General features: G+C 41.2%; 1 protein-coding gene and 1 non-coding gene across 5 annotated transcripts in view; one reads left to right on the top strand and one right to left on the bottom strand.

Annotated features, from left to right (window-relative positions):
• SIL1 (SIL1 nucleotide exchange factor) overlaps positions 1-20,162 on the bottom strand; it is a 222,467-nt gene that overhangs the window by 85,056 nt on the left and 117,249 nt on the right. For all 4 annotated transcript variants that reach the window (XM_017673104.3, XM_073221753.1, XM_073221752.1 and 1 more), the window contains one exon: positions 5,419-5,539. In XM_017673104.3, coding sequence (XP_017528593.3) covers positions 5,419-5,539 — 121 coding nt within the window. The remainder of the gene's footprint in view (positions 1-5,418; positions 5,540-20,162) is intronic.
• LOC118972086 (U6 spliceosomal RNA) lies at positions 12,458-12,564 on the top strand. The gene has a single exon (XR_005060895.1). It is a non-coding gene; the product is annotated as a U6 spliceosomal RNA (small nuclear RNA).

Here is a 20,162-nt window from a genome sequence, read left to right on the forward strand (position 1 = left end):
TATCCTTTTTTGATGCAGCTGTGAATGGAACTGTTTTCCTGATTTCTCTTTCTGCTAGTTTATCGTTAGCATATTGGAATGCAACCAATTTCTGTGTATTGATTTTGTATCCTGCAACTTTGCTGAATTCAGTTATTAGTTCTCATAGTTTTGGAGTGGATTCTTCAAGATTTTTTATGTACAATACCATGTCATCTGCAAACAGTGACAGTTTAACTTCTTCCTTACCAATCTGGATGCCTTTTATTTCTTAGTTTTGTCTGATTGCTGTGCCTAGGACCTACAGAACTATGTTGAACAGAAGTGAGGAGAGTGGGCATCCTTGTCTTGTTTCTGATCTTAAAGGAAATGCTTTCAGCTTCTCACTGTTAAGTATGATGCTGGCTGTGGGTTTTTCATATATGGCCCTTACTATGTTGAGGTACTTGCCCTCTGTACTTGTCTTTCTCTGCCTGACTTATTTTCAAATGTTGTACCATCCTTGATCCCTGGAATAAATCCTACTTGATCATGATGGATGATCTTTTTGATGTATTTTGGAATTCGGTTTGCTAATACTTTGTTGAGTACTTTTGCATCTTTGTTCATCAGACATTGGTCTGTAATTCTCTTTTTTTGTGGTGTCTTTGCCTGATTTTGGTATTAGAGTGATACTGGCCTCATAGAATGAATTTGGAAGTATTCCCTCCTCTTCTACTTTTTGGAAAGCTTTAGGGAGGATAGGTATTAGGTCTTCACTAAAAGTTTGATAAAAGTCAGTGGTGAGGCCATCTGGTCCAGGGGATTTGTTCTTAGGTAGTTTCTGATTGCCAATTCAATTTCATTGCTGGTAATTGGTCTGTTCTGATTTTCTGTTTATTTCTGAGTCAGCCAAGGAAGGTTGTATTTTTCTAGAAAGTTGTCCATTTCTTCTAGGTTATCCAGTTTGTTAGCATATAATTTTTCATAGTACACTCTAATAATTCTTTGTATTTCTGTGGTGTCTGTAGTGATTTTTCCTTTCTCATTTCTGATTCTGTTTATGTGTGTAGACTCTCTTTTTTTCTTGATAAGTCTGGCTGGGGGCTTACCTATTTTATTTATTTTATCAAGGAACCAGTTTCTGCTTTCACTGATTCTTTCTATTGTTTTATTTTTCTCAATTTTATTTATTTCTGCTCTGATCTTTATTATGTCCCTCTGTCTCCTGACTTTGGGCCTCACTTGTTCTTTTTCTAGTTTCATTAATTCTGAGTTTAGACTGTTCATGTGGGATTGTTCTTCTTTCCTAAGGTAGGCCTGTATTGCAATATACTTCCCTTATAGCACAGCCTTCACTGCATCCCACAGATTTTGTGGTGTTCAGTTACTGTTGTCATTTGTCTCCATATATTGCTTGATCTCTGTTTTTATTTGGTCATTGATCCATTGAGTATTTAGGAGCATGTTGTTAAGCCTCCACGTGTATGTGGGATTTTTTGTTTTCTTTGCATAATTTATTTCTAGTTTCATACCTTTGTGGTCTAAGAAGCTGGCTGGTACAATTTCAATTGTATTTTTGTATTTACTGAGGCTCTCTTTGTGGCCTAGTATATGATCTATTCTTGAAAATGTTCCATGTGCACTTCAGAAGAGTGTGTATCTGCTGCTTTTGGATGGAGTGTTCTGTAGCTGTCTGTTAGGTCCATCTGTTCTAATGTGTTGTTCAGTGCCTCTGTGTCCTTACTTATTTTCTGTCTGGTTGATCTGTCCTTGGGAGCGAGTGGTGTGTTCAAGTCTCCTAAAATGAATGCATTGCATTCTATTTCCCTCTTTAATTCTGTTAGTATTTGTTTCACATATATTGGTGCTCCTGTGTTGGATGCACAGATATTTATAATGGTTATATCCTCTTGTTGGAATGTCCTCTTTATCATTATGTAATGTCCTTCTGTGTCTCTTGTTACTTTCTTTGTTTTGAAGTCTATTTTGTCTGATACAAGTACTGCAACACCTGCTTTTTTCTCCCTATTAATTGCATTAAATATCTTTTTCCATCCCTTTACTTTTAGTCTATGTATGTCTTTGGGTTTGAAGTGAATCTCTTGTTGGTAGCATATAAATGGGTCTTGTTTTTTTATCCATTCAGTGACTCTATGTCTTTTGATTGGTGCATTCAGACCATTTACATTCAGGGTGCTTATCGATAGGTATGTACTTATTGCCACTGCAGGCTTTAGATCCGTGGTTACCAAAGGTTCAAGGGTAACTTCTTTACTGTCTAACAGTCTAACTTAAATCACTTAATATGCTATTACAAATGCAATCTAAAGATTCTTTTTCCTTTTTTCCTCCTTTTTCTTCCTCCTCCATCCTTTATACATTAGGTATCATATTCTGTACTCTTTGTCTATCCCATGACTGACTTTGGGGGTAGTTGATTTGACTTTGCATCAACTTAGTAATTAATTGGTCTACTTTCTTTAGTGGTTTTATTTCCTCTGGTGACAGCTATTTAGCCTTAGGAACACTTCCATCTAGAGCACTCTCTCCGAAATACAACGTAGAGACAGTTTGTGGGAGGTAAATTCTCTCAGCTTTTGCTTATCTGGAAGTTGTTTAATCCTTCCTTCAAATTTAAATGATAATCTTTCTGGGTAGAGTATTCTTGGTTTGAGGCCCTTCTGCTTCATGGCATTAAATATATCATGCCACTCTTTTCTGGCCTGTAAAGTTTCTGCTGAGAAGTCTGATGGTAGCCTGATGGGCTTTCCTTTGTATATGGTCTTTTTTCTCTCTCTGGCTGCTTTTAGTATGCTGTCCTTGTCCTTGATCTTTTCCATTTTAATTATTATATTTCTTGGTGGTGTCCTCCTTGGATCCCTAGTGTTGGGAGATCTGTGCCCTTCCATAGCCTGAGAGACTATCTCCTTCCCCAGACTGGGAAAATTCTCAGCAATTACCTCCTTAAAGATAGTTTCTATCCCTTTTTCTCTCTCTTCTTCTTCTGGTACCCTGATAATGCAAATATTGTTCCATTTGGATTGGTCACACAGTTCTCTCAATATTCTTTCATTCCTAGTGATCCTTTTTCTCTCTGTGCCTCAGCTTCTTTGTATTCCTGTTCTCTAATTTCTATTTCATATACTGTCTCCTCTACTTAATCTAGTCTGCTTTTAAATCCCTCCATTGTATGTTTCATTTCTGATACTGTATTCTTCAACGTTTGTATCTCATTCTTGAATTTCTCCCTGAGTTCTTGAATATTTTTCTGTACCTCCATGACCAAGTTTATGATTTTTATTTTGAAATCTCTTTTAGGAAGATTGATGAGTTCAGTTTCACTTGCCCCCTTTTCTGTTGTTTGTGGGATTTTGGTTTGAACCAGGTTCCTTTGATGCTTCATATTTGTAGGTGGTGCCCTCTAATGCCCAGCAGCTCTGCTCTCTGGAGCTGTTCAGCCCCTGTGGTAATGTGGGAGGGACAGAATCGCAGGTAAGCAGCACTGGTGCCTGTTGGGAGAAAAGAGGTCTTTCCTGCTTCCCAGCTGCAGTGCCTACCTCCACTGCCAGGCCAGTGGGCTGAGTGAGCAGGCAGAAGCCTCTATGCTTTGCACTTGTAGCTGCCATAGGCAGGGCTGCCCTCTGGCATGCCTGGTGCAATGGTGGGGACAGCCAGTTTGCAAGGTGGTTCTGGCCAGGAGGAAGGCACAGAAGGCTGCTTATCATGTTGGAGTGCCTCATAGCTGCATAGCCAGCCAGGGGATGGAGCATCTGAAGCTTCTGAATGTTCCCAACCTGTTACATCATACTGTAAACTCTTTGTTGTCATTTCAACCATCTTCACAGCATCTTCACTAGGAGTAGACTCTATCTCAAGAAACCACTTTCTTTGCTCATGTGTAGCAACTCCTCATCCATTAAAGTTTTATCACAAGATTTCAGCAATTCAGTCATGTCTCCATGTTCCACTTCTAATTCTAGTTGTCTTATATTTCTATCACCTCTGCAGTTACTTCCTCCAAATCTTGCAGTCCATGGGCTGAAGAATGAATGCATGCTAGCAGGCATGAAAATAGCACTCATCTCTTTTCTACATCTCATTGGAGCTCTCAGGTGAATAGGTGCATTGTCAACAAAAGATTCTTTTTTTTCTGAGCAGTAAGTCTCAACAGTGGCCTTAAAATAATCAGTAAACCATGTTATAAACAAATGTGTTGTCACCCAGGCTTTGTTGTTCCATTTATAGAGCAAAAGCAGAGTACATTTAGCATAATTCTTAAGGGCCATAGTATTTTCAGAATGGTCAATGAGAAGTGGTTTTGACTGAAAGTCACCGGCTGCATTAGCCCCTCACAAGAGTCAGCCTATCCTCTGAAGCTTTGAAGCCAGGCATTGACTTCTCTCTAGGTATAAAGGTCTTGGATGGCATCTTCTTCAGTGTAAAGCTGTTTCCTCTGCACTGGAAATCTGTTGTTCAGTGCAGCCACCTTCATTCACTCTTACCCAGATCTTGAGGATAACTTGCTGCTGCCCCACTCTGCGCTCCCACAATCTGGAGACAGCTCCCTTCCTTAAACCTCGTGAACTCACCTCTGCCAGCATCAAGCTCTTTGTCTGCGCTTCCTCACCTCTCTCAGCCTTCAGAGGAATTGAAGAGTTAGTTCTGAATTAGAATTTGGCTTAAGTGAATGTTGTGGATTGTGTATTTCTAACCAGAACCACTAAAACTTTTTCCATACCAGCAAGGGCTGCTTGCTTTCCTGTCATTCATGTGTTCACTGGAAAACTTTTCCTTCACATTCACAACTTGGCTAATGGTTTGGCAAAACAGGCCTAGAAATCTAGAACACTGGAAATCTAGAGCAGAGATGCCGCTCTGACATCTGGCACTTCTTACATGCTTAACACAAGCTTTCGATTGAAATTGAGAGATGTGCAACTCTACCTTTTCCTTGAACACTTTCAATATTGTTGTGTCTCAGGGAACAGGGTGGCCCAAAGAGAGGGAGAGACAGGGAAATAGCTGGTCAGTGAAGAAGTGAGAACACACACAGAACATTTATCGATTAAGTTCACTGACTTATATGGGTGTGGTTTGTGGCACCTCAATGTAATTACAATAGTAACATGAAAGATCACCTATCACAGATAACCACAACAAATATAACAATGAAAAAGTCTGAAATATTGTGAAAATTACCAAAATGTGAAACAAAGTAAGCAAATGCTATTGGAAAAATGGCACTAATAGACTTGCTCAATGCAGGACTGTCACAAAGCTTCAATCTGTAAAAAATAAAGCAAAGCACAATAAAATGAGGTATGCCTATGTCACAAATTCTGGGCTATTTCAAACATTTTAAAAAGCCACATGAATTTGGGTAAAAATCATTATCATTAGTTCCAGTATTTCAAAATCAGTCAGCTTCCCAGTTCCTACCTAGGGTTACCACTGTACCTTTTGCCTTTTTTTGACCCTTTCAATTTATTTTGTAACTTGTCTTCATCGTGGAGTTTCACTTCTCTTGTCCCGGTCTGGAGATTCAGCCGTACATGGGATCCTGCAGGGACAGCCTGACCTAAAAACCAAGAAGAGAGAAGGTTCATGAAATACATGGTCCTTGGAAGGACACTGTGATGGGATGGCTAACAAGCCAACAGGACTAGGTCATGGAGAACAGACTGCTGTGCTGTTATCTGAATCCATCCATCTCTCTAACATACACACACCACTCACATACTTTCCTTCTGCTGATCCATAGAGAATGAGGGTCTAAGGCAAAGTGGGCCAGGGCATCTGCATTAAAATCCAGAAACCAATGCCCCCCAGTTAGAATCTGCATATTTAAACTATCATGTTTTCTTTAAATCGAACAATAATAAGCCTCTTTGTTATGTGTAGATGAATGGCGAATCCCTACTTATCCTTCAGGACATGGCTATGTCACTGTCCCCTCCATGACATCCTTCCTGACAGTCCCACAGAACCCCAGCAGCCTACCCTTCCAGCAAGCTTATACCTCCCCACCCCCATCTGTTAACCAGGCTCTTTCAATGAAGCTTTCTCTTCCCCGGGCACAGGATTATACGTCGTCCTTTTTATTTCCCAAACCCCTAGGACAGAGCTTGACACATAAAATTTTTGGTACTTGATGTTTATAAGAAAGGAGAAGGGACAAGGAAGAGACTGGAAGGCAGGAGGACACAGCAAGCCAAGCACGGTGGGATTGGAACCAAGAGAAACTAAAAGCCTGTGCCCACCTATCTGAGAAGAGCTGATGTTGGCTTGTCAAAAAAGTGTTGTAAATGGATGGGCTATTCATATATACTGTAAAAAATCACCATAGGATTGTTAAAAAGCAACTGTGCAAGATCACATACTACAACTGGAATGTTACACTTATTCATTCACCCACCTAATATTTACCAAGCAACTACTAGACATCAGGCCACTGGGGTGGGTTCTAGGAATAAAAAGAGGAATGTTAAGGGCTGCAGGGAGAGAGACTTTCAAGGGTTCTTCAGGGCGCTGGAAATCTAGAAGCAGAGATGCTACTATGACATCTGAACTTTGACTCCGATTTCTCCTGGCAGAGGATGGCACTACCTTGCTGATGCTGAGTTTGAGTCAAGAATCAAAAAAGACTAACAATCTGAAAATATTTCTTCAGGGGAAGTACATAGCACAAGTTCTCTCAGAACGACTGGGTAAACCCTGAGTATAAAAGGGTAATTATGTAGCAAGAATTCAAGTTTTCTCAACCCTGGCATAATGAACTCCAAGTTCCACCAACCAATGTGCCTCCATCATAGAACCAAGAAGCCAGGGAAACACCATGCCAAGACATGCTGTTCTGTTCCTGCTGCCCCACTTCAGCAGATTTGGCTAAAGAATAAATGGGAACTTAAGTACATGAGTATTTGTGCATAATGATCCTCTTCTAACCTCAAAACTATCCAAAATGCTTCAAAGATAAAAAGTACACATTTGTTCAGAGTAAAATAGGGAAACCTTTCTCTGGGGAGACTTCCTGAGCAAGGTTAAATTGGGTGTTAAGTGAAGCAAAGAGTGAGGCACAGACTGGGACAAAGGGGAACCCCAAATAGATGGAGACCTGCACGCAAAGGAGGCTGACACAGAAACTGACAGCTGCGTTCAGGAGGTGAGGCCCAAAAGAGGCAGGAAGAACTTGGAGAGCTGTGGTGTGCCATTAGGAAGCCCAGGATGGCGTAGGAAAATAGAGCTAATGGCTGAAGAAGTCGGTTCTAGGAGGAGAGAAGGACCAATACTAGTAAGAACAACAAAGAACTCGCAACTTCTATTCCCATGGTCACAAGGCATAACTTCTTCAGCATCAATCTCATCTGTGACTGTGCGAAGGAGAGAGGTTGTCGCACGTGAAACGAGTCCAATGACAAAACAACAGAGTATCTTCCTGGCTGAATGTGAAGTAGGTCATCCTTGATACTCCATTTTATCACCCCCCGCAATACCCAATCTATCTCTAAAACATGATGGTTTTTCTTACTATATGTCTCTTGAATTCATACCCTCCCTCTGTCCTCCCCACTACTAATCTTATCCAAACCATCTCCAACTCTTTTTTGGACACTTTCAACTTTCCTCTATCTCCTCTCACCTCCCAATTGAGCTCACTGTTCTTCACAATGAATCATTTTTTTCTTCAAAATACAAAGACTACATCATTCCCCTGCTTCAAACCTTAATGGCTTCCTACTGTTCTTAAAATAAAGATTACAATCCTCCTGCAGGTCAGTGAGGTCCTTCAGCGGCTGGCTGCTGCCTGCCTCCTCAGCCCTGGGCGCGCCCCATTCCCCGTGCTCTAGGCACACAGGCTTTCTCCCAGTCCGTGGAAGAAGCAGGCTACCTCCTACCGTGGGGCCATTCCACCTACTGCTCCCTTTGCCCAGAATGCTCTTTCCAGCCTCATCCTCCATCTCCTCGTCCTTCCAATCCCAGCTAAGAGTTAAATCCTCTGTTTCTGAGACCAGATCCAGCTGCTCCCTTAAGGTTTCAACAGCACCACGAACTTTTCTTTAAAGGACTTCCCATAATGAGTAGTTATGTTTTCGTTTTTTAGAATTTATCTGGTTAATATAAATATCCACTATTTGATCCCTAGGCTATCACATGGCCTGGTATATAGTAAATTCTCAATAATTATTTGTTGAGTGAACAATTAAAAATGAAATAGAGAAAATTCTTGCTGATCTAAGGGTGTGTATAAAGGCAAACAAGATTTTCACTAGGGAAAGTGGATTCATAACAATTAGTAGGCATATTAACAGTTATGTTTAATACTACTAATAATAGCATCTTGAATTTTCAGATTTTTAAAATCAAAATTAGAAATGGGAAAAAAAAGAAGTATGTGAGTTTACAAATTTCAAAACATAACAGATTCTACCATGCTAAGCTGGGCAAGGAAGAAACTAGGATTTTATGTGAATCAATTTATTTTATTTGGGGAAAATTCCAAAATTACTCCCTTTACATAAGCCACCACAGGGGGCAAAAGCAGCACAATAGCATTAACTTAAAATACAGGTTACGCTCATTTAAAATACATGAAACCAGCCATAGCAACAGCAGCGGCAAAGGCAAAAAATACAGTATTTCAAATGTTTCCACCCCTCTGGGAAAAATGCCAAGTTAGAGAATGTGATTTGGCCTGCATCCTTCCAGGGCCCCTGTGAAGGGACCAGGACATGGGAAAAGCAGAGCAGAGGCCAGTCATAAGCCACATGCAGGTAGAGTTAGTGACTGGGAGGTGGAGAGCAAAGGGACAGGCAGATAATAACAGGAATCAGAAAGGCAAACAGGTCTGCAAAGCCTACAGTGTATGTTTCTCTAACACTGGCTCCCCAGAGACAGACTGCAACCTGAGGAAACCTGTCTATGAGTTTAAGTGGAAGCTCTATCCAAATCAAACAAGGACACATCACACTTAAGTTTTGACTTCCACTGGGACTCGGTCACTGACTTCAGTCACAGGCTAAGATTCACGTAATAATTCCTGCTTTTCCAGGGTAGGAATTGGGGGCGGGGGTTGGGTAGGGATCTGTGGTAGACGTATTACTGTCACCAATTTTTCCTCCCCCACCCTGCCTATAACCACATCCTTTGCCGTGAGACCTTGCAGTCCTTCCTACTAGTTAAAATGCACTTTCCCACCCTTTGACTATGGGCTTCACTTATGATAAGCTTTGGCCAGTGGGGTGCTAGCAAATGTTGCACAGTACTTTGAAATGTTCTGTATGTTTGGCTTACCTCTTGGAATTCTGCCACCATGAGAAGAACATGCTCTGCTAGCATTCTGTTCCAAGAAGGATGAGAGATCCGTGGAGCAGACTTGAACCCACAGTGCAGACTGGAGCTAAGCCTGGCCACGCCCAGCTGTGGTTAGCCAGGTTTACCTGATCTGCAGCCGCGTGAGCAAGGATAAAGGACTGGTTTGCTTTTTAAACTTTTTACTTTTTACTACCTTTAAACTTACACAAATGTTACAGAAACAGTACAGAGAGCTTCCATATATTGCACACATAGCCTTTTCCAACATTAGTATCTTACATAGCCTTAGATAATGATCAGAACTGCAAAACTGACAATACTATTAATTAAACCAAAGATCCTTTTCAGACATTACCAGTGTTTCCACTAATGTCCTTTTTAATTCCAGGATCCCACATGGATCCTTTTGGTTCTTATTTCTCCATAGTCTCTTGCAGTCTACATCAATTCCTCAGTCTTCCCTTGTCTTTATGACCAAGACACCTTTGAGGAATACTGATCAGTTATTCAGGATTGCCCGGTGTCTTCGCATGATTAAACTGAGGTCATGCATCCTTGACAAAAGCATCACAGAAATGATGCAATGTTCTTCTCAGTGCTTCATATCACAAAGTTTGTGGTGTCAATATGTCTTATTACTGGTGATATTGGTTTTGATCAACTAATAAAAATAATCTCTACTGAGATTTTTCCACTGTAGTAAACAAAATTATAGCAAACTAACAAACCAAGTATAATAACAGTTTGGCAGTTTCTCAGAAAGTTAAACATAGTTACCATATGAACCCAACAATTCCACATGTCGGTATATATCCAAGAAAATTAAAAACATACATTCACACTAAATCTTCTACGTGAATGCTCTTTGCAGCGTTGTTTATAATAGCTAAAATGTCCATCAACTTAACAATGACTAAACAAAATGCTATATGCCCATACAGTGGAATTCAGCTATTAAAAGGGACAAAATACTGCTAAATACTACAACATGAATGAACCTTGAATACATTATGTTAACTGAAAGAAAACAGATACAAAAAGCCACATATGAAATCCACACATTCAATGCAATCCCTATCAAAATACCAAAAGCATTCCTCAACAAACTAGAACAAATAGTTCTAAAATTCAAGTAAAACCATAAATACCCTAAATAGCCAAAGCAATCCTGAGAAGGAAGAACAAAGCTAGAGTTGATTATGCTCCCCAACTTCAAGTTCTACTACAAAGCCACAGTAATCAAGACAATTTGGTACTGTCACAAGAACAGACCCATAGGTCAATAGAACAGAATAGAGAGCCCAGATAGAAAACCATGCATCTATGGTCAATTAATATATGATAAAGGAGCCATGAATATACAGTGAGGAAATGACAGCCTCTTCAACAACTGGTGTTGGCAAAACTGGACAGCTACATGTAAGAGAATAAAACTGTGTTATTGTCTAATTCCATACACAAAAGTAAACTTGAAATGGATCAAAGACCTGAATGTAACCATAAAACTCTTAGAAGAAAACATAGGCAAAAATCTCTTGAATATAAACATGAGCAACTTTTTTCCAAACACATGTCCTCAGGCAAGGGAAACAAAATAAAAAATGAACAAGTGGGACTACATCAAAATGAAAAGCTTCTGTATAGCAAAGGACACCATCAGCAGACCAAAAAGGCATTCCTACAGTATGGGAGAATATATTTGTAAGGACTCATCTGATAAGGGGTTAACATCCAAAATAAATAAAGAACTCATGCCTCAACACCTAAAAAACAATTAACCTGATCAAAAAATGGGCAGAGGACCTGAACACTTTTCCAAAGAAGAAATACAAATGTCCAATAGGCACATGAAAAGATACTCCACATTGCTAATCATCAGGGAAATGCAAATTAAAGCCACAATGAGCTTTCACACCAGTTAGAATGACCACTATCCAAAAGATAAGAAAGAAATAACAAATGCTCGTGAGGGTGTGGAGAAATAGGAACCCTCCTACAACTGTTGGTGGAACTGTAAATTGGTGTAACTGCTGTGGAAAGCACTATGGAGGTTCCTCAAAAAGCTAAAAATAGAAATACCATTTGACCCAGTAATTCCACTCCTAGGAATTTACCTGAAGAAAACAAAAGCCCTTATTTGAAAAAATATATGCACCCCTATGTTTGCTATAGCCAAGATATGGAAGCAACCTAAGTGTCCATCAAGAGATGAGTGGATAAAGAAGATGTGGTACATATACACAATGGAATATTATTCAGCCATAAAAAGAAAAGAAATCCCACCATTTGCAACAACATGGATGGATCTAGGAGGGGTATTATGCTCAGTGAAATAAGCCAGGCAAAGAAAGACAAGTACTGTATGATTTCACTCATTTGTGGAATATAAAAACAAAGCATGACCAATAAAACAAAACAGTATTAGACTCATAGACACTGAGAAGTGACTAGTGGTTAAGGGGGAGGGGAGTGGATGGGGGCAGGGGGAAGGGGGAGGGGTACTGTGGAACCACTGTGATGTACATTTGATAAAATTTAAAAAGACCTACAAGTTTATACTGCTATGTCAGATTCCAATCTAATGCCACAGAGTTCATTTGTTCCCCCCATCTCATTATCTGTAACTTCTTTTCACAACAATGAGAAATCTGGCTTTTATTATCTGCAATACATTTATTGCTCAATTTCAATATATAAATAAAGTAGTTTCAAAATTGCTAACCCAAACCCCTTTGAGAAACAGTTATCAAACTAGATTACAGCATTTATGTACATTTCTTTTCTCTTCAGTTTTGTGGTATCTAGTCAGGATATTGTTCCACAAAGTCACTTAGGTTATTAGTTCTTTTCTTCTCTACCCCCTACAATATGATTATAATTTGTAATGCTTGGTTCATTTGTTAGTGTCTACATTCCATTTTGTGGTTCATACTCCTCCACAACCTGGTTGGGTTAATTGTTTATTTTGAGGGCATCTGAAGGGTATGTGAACTATTACTACAGCTTTAAGACAGCTATACAAAAAAAAAGTACTAGTGGTTTGAGCCAAGTTTTAAGGCAGTTTGTGGCAATTCATTCCAATGGTCCTGAAACAAGGAATTTAAAAGTGTCCAATATAAAGAACAGTTATTTTTTCTAAAAATTATATAACTTCTATCTTTGTAGTATTAAAAATGTCCTTGTAGTGCTCACTTCGGCAGCACATATACTAAAATTGGAATGATACAGAGAAGATTAGCATGGCCCCTGCGCAAGGATGACATGCAAATTCGTGAAGTGTTCCATATTTATGTGGGAATGTAAATTAGTTCAACCATTGTGGAAAGCAGTATGGAGGTTCCTCAAAAAGCTCAAAATAGAAATACCATTTGACCCAGGAATTCCACTTCTAGGAATTTACCCTACGAATGCAGCAGCCCAGTTTCAAAAAGACAGATGCACCCCTATGTTTATCACAGCACTATTTATAATAGCCAAGAAATGAAAGCAACCTAAGTGTTCATCAGTAGATGAATGGATAAAGAAGATGTGGTACATATACACAATGGAATATTACTTAGCCATAAGAAGAAAACAAATCCTACCGTTTGCAACAACATGGATGGAGCTAAAGGGTATTATGCTCAGTGAAATAAGCCAGGTAGAGAAAGACAAGTACCAAATGATTTCACTCATCTGTGGAGTATAAGAACAAAGCAAAAACTGAAGGAACAAAACAGCAGCAGAATCACAGAACCCAAGAATGGACTAACAGTTACCAAAGGGAAAGGGACTGGGGAGGATGGGTGGGAAGGGAGGGAAAAGGGCAGGGAAAAAGAAAGGGGGCATTACGATTAGCATGCATAATGTGGAGGGGAGGCATGGGGAGGGCTGTGCAACACAGAGAAGACAAGTAGTGACTCTACAGCATCTTACTACACTGACGGACAGTGACTGTAATGGGGTTTGTGGGGGGGACTTGGTGAAGAGGGGAGCCTAGTAAACATAATGTTCTTCATGTAATTGTAGATTAGTGATAACAAAATTTAAAAAAAGCTTAGAAGAAATTGAAAAATTCCTCAATAAACACAGACTAGAAAAAGTAAAAAAAAAAAAAAAAAGTCCTTGTATAAAATGAGATAATGATGATGATGGAGATAGTGAATTGTTTCTATGTTATGGCCCTTAACTCAACAAAGTAAAAGAGTTGACCTTCGATTATGATTAGCACACATAATGTAGTGGGGGCACGGAGAAGGCAGTATAGCACAGAGAAGACAAGTAGTGACTCTATAGCATCTTACTACGCTGATAGACAGTGACTGTAATGGGGTATGTGGTGGGGACTTGATAATGGGGGGAATCTAGTAACCACAATGTTGCTAATGTGATTGTATATCAATGATACCTAAAAAAAAAAAAAAGAGTTGGCCTTTGCTCACCCAAATTTTCTTTTTAAGTTTTTCTGATCCATGAAACATCATAGTCTAGAAACCACCCATCTATTCCACCATCCTTTCCTAGGATACTTGAGAATTATTCCCATTGTACACTTTAAATGAGTAAATTTTATGATATATAAATTTTATCTCAAAGTTGTTTAAAAATTTTCATTTCTTGGATAAAGCAGTACCTTCTCCTTTTGAATCCTGGAATAGCATTAGTTTATTAGATACTGTCCAAGCAACAGCAAGTATTTCTAGGGACCAGAATAGAGAGCTAATCTCAGAGCCTACATATATCCCCAGAAGGACAGTTCTGGGTAGGGCAGAAAGGAGAAAATGGGCCTAGGAAAACTGAGGCCATGAAGCACCTGTGCAAGAAGAACCCTGGCAGGTAAGAAATAGTGCTCCAAGGGGCAGGAGCCGACACAAATGCCCACGGGAGGCAGGCAAGAGAGATGAGTGAGGAAGGCCATCTGTAAGACAACAGGGAGTGGCAAGGGCTGAGAAAAATGCCCCCTCTAAGAGCCTTAAAAATTTTAAATATAAAAAAGCTAAACAAAACATACTGTAAGTGGAATTCAGCCCACAGCCAGTTTGTGACTGCTGAAAAAGACGTTTTTACCTTTTGGCAAATTTTACCTGACTCAGTCTTCATTCCAACTCATCCCAGTGCCTGGTAATTAGACACCTGCACCTCCAGACTCAACAGTGGCAGCGTCCCCCTCGGTTAGTGCCTGCAGGGAGACGGCTGGGCAGCCTGGCCGCCCTGCTTCAGCAGAGACAGGGCCAACTGAGATGGATGTCATGGTGTTCTCATTTTTGTCATGGTATCAGATGCCTCAGTAGTTATATGGCTCTGGGAGGAGTGAGAGGTATGGAATAACTAGGCTCCTGCCTGGAACCTCTCCCTCCAGGGACTTCTAGGCTCTTTCGAGCCATACCTGGATGCAATGGCAGAAAATCAAGGGCTGCCCTGGCACAGCCTGTTCCGACCAGAACTAGCCAATACAACCATCAGCCCTGGAACTCTGCTACCCATTCAGCTCTGTCTTTGAGAGCCAGGTGAATTTAGCCAAATTCCTTTTTCTTTCTGAATCTTCATGCCCTTGTGTTGAATGAAAAGAATCTATCCTGTCAGCTTTTCCTAATGTGTTCGATTGTTGTACAAATGAGAAAACTGCTCTGTCAGGGCTCAGAAGAAGTTAAAAGTGCCTCAGGAAATACAGCCTCAAAAAGGTAAATGTCAACCAGGATGAAACAAAGACATTTTATTTATCAAGTCCTATAGGTATGTGTCCAGAGTAAAAATTTCTGATTATGCTGAGTTTCTGAAGGGCAGGGACCAATTACTTGTGCCTATAAGCTCAGGCTCAATACATAGGCCTCCAGAAAGGTCGGCCTGAATGCCAGCACCCTGCCCCTCACTCCTCAGACAAGAAGGAACAGGAGGAATATGGAAAAGGAAGCACCGCCACTCACCTCACTGGCCTCGAAGCTCTGAACCAGGGCTGGTCAGAGCTGCGACTTTGCAGGCTCAGTTGCCATGACTACCACAGCCCTCTGCTTTTTTATTCAAAACCCCCAAACAAGTCCTGGCAAGATCCCTGCCTCACACAAATGAGCATCTATCCTGTTTTCAAGGCAGGGCTGAACTGAATCCGTAACAAAAAATGTACACAAAACTCTCTAGAGTACTGAACTCTGAACCAAAGCTTAATGTTGTTATTTTTTTAAGGAAAACACAAATGGAAACCTTTTTCTTAAACAGCAAAACATATAATGAACCAGTCTGGACTGTAGTTATATTTATTTATACATTTTCTAAAAGGACTAAATAATAACATAATGAGAACAAATACAAATATTCCCCAAACTAATTTTTCACTCTGAGTCATAGGATTTAGAATCTGGCAGGACCTTAGAGCAGTTCTCTGGCCTGGCTTCCAAGCAAGGGAGAAAATTCCTCACCTGCATTAAAGCCCTCAAAACAAGATACCCCACAGGCGTCCTCAGGAACAGCTATCCTAACAGCTCCCACCAGCCTCCAGAACTACCCTCTGAAATCTCATCTGCTGTAACCAACCAATGTTTCCTTCCCAGTTCTCGAGGACAACAGGTGGTCTCCACCCTCTGTATACAGAATTCAAAAAAGCAGTACTCTTCAAGGACAAGGACTAGCAATGCTATTTAGATTCCCTGCGTCACCGTTGGAAAGGTACTGTGAATAGCCGTCAGGACAAAGGCTAAAGAAACCCGATCTAGGACACCGAGAGAGCCTCCTTCCACAACTAACTAGTCAACCACATTTACTGAGGACTGGGAAAGAGTCTGCCCTTCCCTACTTCTTCTACCGCAGCTCACTGCCCACCCACTGAGGGCCACTTGTGCACTGGGCACTGGGGAGGACACCACATGAACAAGCCCAACCGCTGTCATTGAGGACTATAAAGTGAATGAGGGACAAGGGTAGCAACATTTAGAGCTCCAAGTCCAGAGAACAGCTCTCGGGCAAGCAACGAAGTAGACATATTCAGGCGGCCATGAGTAACTCCAATGGAAGCACTTGGAGCTCAGCATATAAAATAGGGAGACAGAAAGCAAGGAGGCCAAGTGTTAATCTATTATACTTGTCCTAATCAGACATAATATAGCTTGAACCAGGGGAACAGGTAGGGAATGGGAAGAGAAAGACAGTAAAGAATGATGTGTTTTGACCAGAAAAACTAGGAATCCTATCATGGCTCTGTGTTGGTCCTCCTTCCCTCAAAGCACCAGACTTTTAAGCACATGCAGTGACACCGCCCCCACCTCCCAAGGGTACCTGTCAGAGCCTCCAAATTTAATAATGCCAGAGGTGGAGTAAAGGAGAACAGGGGAAAGGGACAGAGGGGCTTTCACCCAGAGACCCTTGATGGGTAGCCCACACTGTTTGCTAGCCCTGTTCCCTGCCTCTGTTCCCTTTTCTATCTCTACCCTCAATGTGTCCCATGTCCATCTTTAACTTAGAAGACCCAGTAAATGAGACTAGTAAGTATAGCACAGCCCCTTAATCAGAGCTCTTGGGCTTTTACATCCATGCTGGGAATTCGGTTTTCCGGTTGACTGCTATGGTCTACTAGTTCTGGTCACTTCTTTTTCTAAGATATACTCCCTACCCACCCCCTATTCTCTCAACCCTACAAAATCTTGAACATATTCAGACTTCAACCTATTTTTAATTGTGCATGTGTGTGTTAGAGATGCAGAGATAGAGAAAAGGCTTAAAGAAAATTAGAAGAAGAGGGGAATCGCCAAGAGACCAAAGACTAAGAAGCCAGAAATAAAGCACAGCACAGCTACTGTTCTTCCAGCTCTCCAAACCCACTTAGGAATTACTGAGTCAAATAAAACTTTTTTAAAGTCTCACTATAACTGATGTTAACCAAGAGATACTAGCAATGACTGTTACTCAAAAACGACAGGAGCAGGGTGCAGGGGGGAATGGCAAATTCGAAGTGAAGGTATTAAATGTGCCTCTTTCCCAGGGGCCAGGGGCCTTAGCTCACTCCTGCTCATTTTCTGGAGAAGACCCTTGGGGATTCCAGAGTGCCTGCATTTCCCACCCAGGCACAGTTTCATTAGTAGCTTATTAGCAGGAGTGGCAACCATTTCTGACTCTTTTTTTTTTGTGATATTTATTGGTTAATAGACACTTTGAACACAGGTTGACTGAGAACCAAATGGAAATGCTAAAACCACTCATTAGTCAAATTTAAAACACAAAGACTGTATTCTAAACATACCCTTGTTCTCATTTATTTTCCTCAGACAGAGGTTATAATTTAATAAGGGGGTTAAAAAACCAAAGTGCTAAGATACTGTGCTGTAATTTTTAATCCTTCCCTTGTCCAGCCCACCCCACCAGTCCCCAGGGATCCTGACATCATAATTGGCTCTATTTGTTTTCTTTTACAGCACCTGTTACCTCCACAGCCAAACATGGCTCTATGAATTATTTCAAAACAGCAACACCTGACATCTACAATTTCCCCAGTGCCTGCTGCAAAAGCCCCTCAGCTTGGGTGCTGCCTACACTGGAAAGAGGAAATCCATAGGTATAAGAAGAGCAAAATTCTTAGGGCAGAACTTCTCTTCAAACTAGTTCTGAAGGATAGAACTCTTAAGTCTCTCCTTTTTGCGGGAGGGGAAACAGAATGCAAATCAGGGTGGGAAAAAGAGCAGACTGAACAACAGATACAATGTAGAGAAGACAGTCAAGGATTAACTACTCCCAAATCCTTGCCTCCCATAATGAAAGTGCCTCCTTTAAATGCAGGCAACTTGAATGACAAAATGAGGTCAGTCACCTGAGCCTTCTTTCACCTATCAAAGTACAATGACAACTCCAATTTGTTGTCAAATTGGATCATTAGGATTAAGAGACCTACTAAGTAGTGCTGTGCTTTGCTTTCTTCACCTGCACTGCTAGTTTCACCAGAGGGAGCTATGGCCTATGGCATTTGGATGACCTGGACAGTTGTCCAATACAGTGGTGGAGGACACAGGCTGAGGAAGGCCCAGGTTCCAGGTTCAGTTCCACCACCTGATAACTCTGAGGTATTGGGAAAATAACCTCTTAGCTCAAATGCTGAATGGGGCTCAGAGTACCCATTTCACAGAGTTCCCTGTAAGGAATAAGAGATAATGCATGTGAGATGCTTAGGGTTAACTCCAGAGAGTGCTCTAGAATGGTGTTTGCCTGGCTCTTGCCTTTCTGTGATTTGTTCAATTTTCCCAGGTATGGCACAAGGACCAGTACCCTGATAGATAGTCAGACAGAGTGTTAATAGGCATAGTACATACCTGACTCAGTTCTGTAAAGAAGAGTTGAGTACGATTTTTGTAGAATTTTTATGTTAGAACACCCTGTTAAGGCTCCAAAAGTTAAGTAACAATGAAAGCTTTGGGTCATCCAAATTGAGAAGGCAGTAGATGAGCCGATTCAATAGGCTTGTACTACACTGAAAACACCCATGACAGCTTTCCTTGGCTGGGGCCACCAGCAGGCCAACCAAACCTATTTAAGATGGGGGTAGTCTCTATCCCACTCCCTAAGATATCAGAACAGAAAACAAATTAGGCTATAGCCAGCAGCATAATTAGGCAGACATGGGAGAGATTTAAATGAGAGCAACTGCTCGCCAACAACCAGGGAGATGGGTTTAAGGTTTCCCTGATAAACTTAAGTCAATCACAGATCTAAGCCAGTTTTGTAGCAATGCACCATAAAGCTTACAAAAGCAGCTGCCCTGCTCTGGCTTCCTGCTCCTCAGGGAACTGTGCTGGCAGGTGCCCACCCAAGCATGGGCAAGGAGGTGTGGATGTTTCGGGTTGCTGAGCACAAGGCTGGTGCTCCAGCAAACCTGCTGAAGTGTATACTTTCGACAAGCAGCCTGATCCCCATCTCCACCCTGCTGTCACAACGGCTGATGCTGCCCCCAGCTGTGCCTCCTTCCAATGCTCCCAGTCCTGAGCACCTAATGTGAACTCTGCACCTGTCATTTGGTTATATACAATCTACCCACTATATACTCTCAAGTCCCCTACAGGAGCACAGGCAGTGCTTGGAAGTTCGGCCCTTGGTGCTTCCTCCCACTCATGAGTGGACTCACTCCCTACTGAGTACTTCTGGTCCGGTTCCCTTTTGGTAGAAATCACCTCTCTAAAAATCATCTACAAGACATCCTCTTTCCAACTCCCATTTCAAATTTATAAAAGAACGTAAATCCCTCAGAACTCCAGGGACACTAGCATCCTGAGCTCAAAGGAACCTTAAGACATCATGAGACCTAACCTCCACTGACAGATAAATGGTTCCCCCTTGTGCCATGACTCCTGCCATTGAAGCCAAGAAAAACTCTGTTGACACTCCCCTTCCTCAGTGGGACAATTCAAGATGGTGGAGTGAGAGGTGAGACAGAGAACTCCTCCCAAAACCACAGATAGTGTGAAAATACAGTTAATACAACTAACCCAAAAGAGCAACAGGAAAGAAGGCTGCACCAGACTGCATACAGACCTTAAGAAGAGAGAAGACCTCATGAAACAGGGCACCAGCTCCTCTCCCCTATAACCCCCAACCTCACTCTAGGGGCTGAGCAGCTCCAGAGACTGGAGCTTCTGGGCACTGGAGGGCACCACACAGAAATATGAAACATCAAAAGAACATGGTTCAGACCAAAATCTCACAAACCCCACAGAAAAGACCAAATGAAAGTGAACTTACCAATCTTCCTGAAAGAGAGTTCAAAATAAAAATCATAAACATGCTTATGGAGGTCCAGAAAAATATTCAAGAACTCAGAAACGAATTTAAGATGGAGATTCAATCATTAAGAAATTCCATATCTGAAATGAAACATACAATGGAGGGATTTAAAAGCAGATTAGATGTAGCAGAAAACACAGTAAATGGAATAGAAATTA

The sequence above is a fragment of the Manis javanica genome, chromosome 14 (genome assembly GCF_040802235.1).
Source record: "Manis javanica isolate MJ-LG chromosome 14, MJ_LKY, whole genome shotgun sequence".
Lineage (NCBI taxonomy): Eukaryota > Metazoa > Chordata > Mammalia > Pholidota > Manidae > Manis > Manis javanica.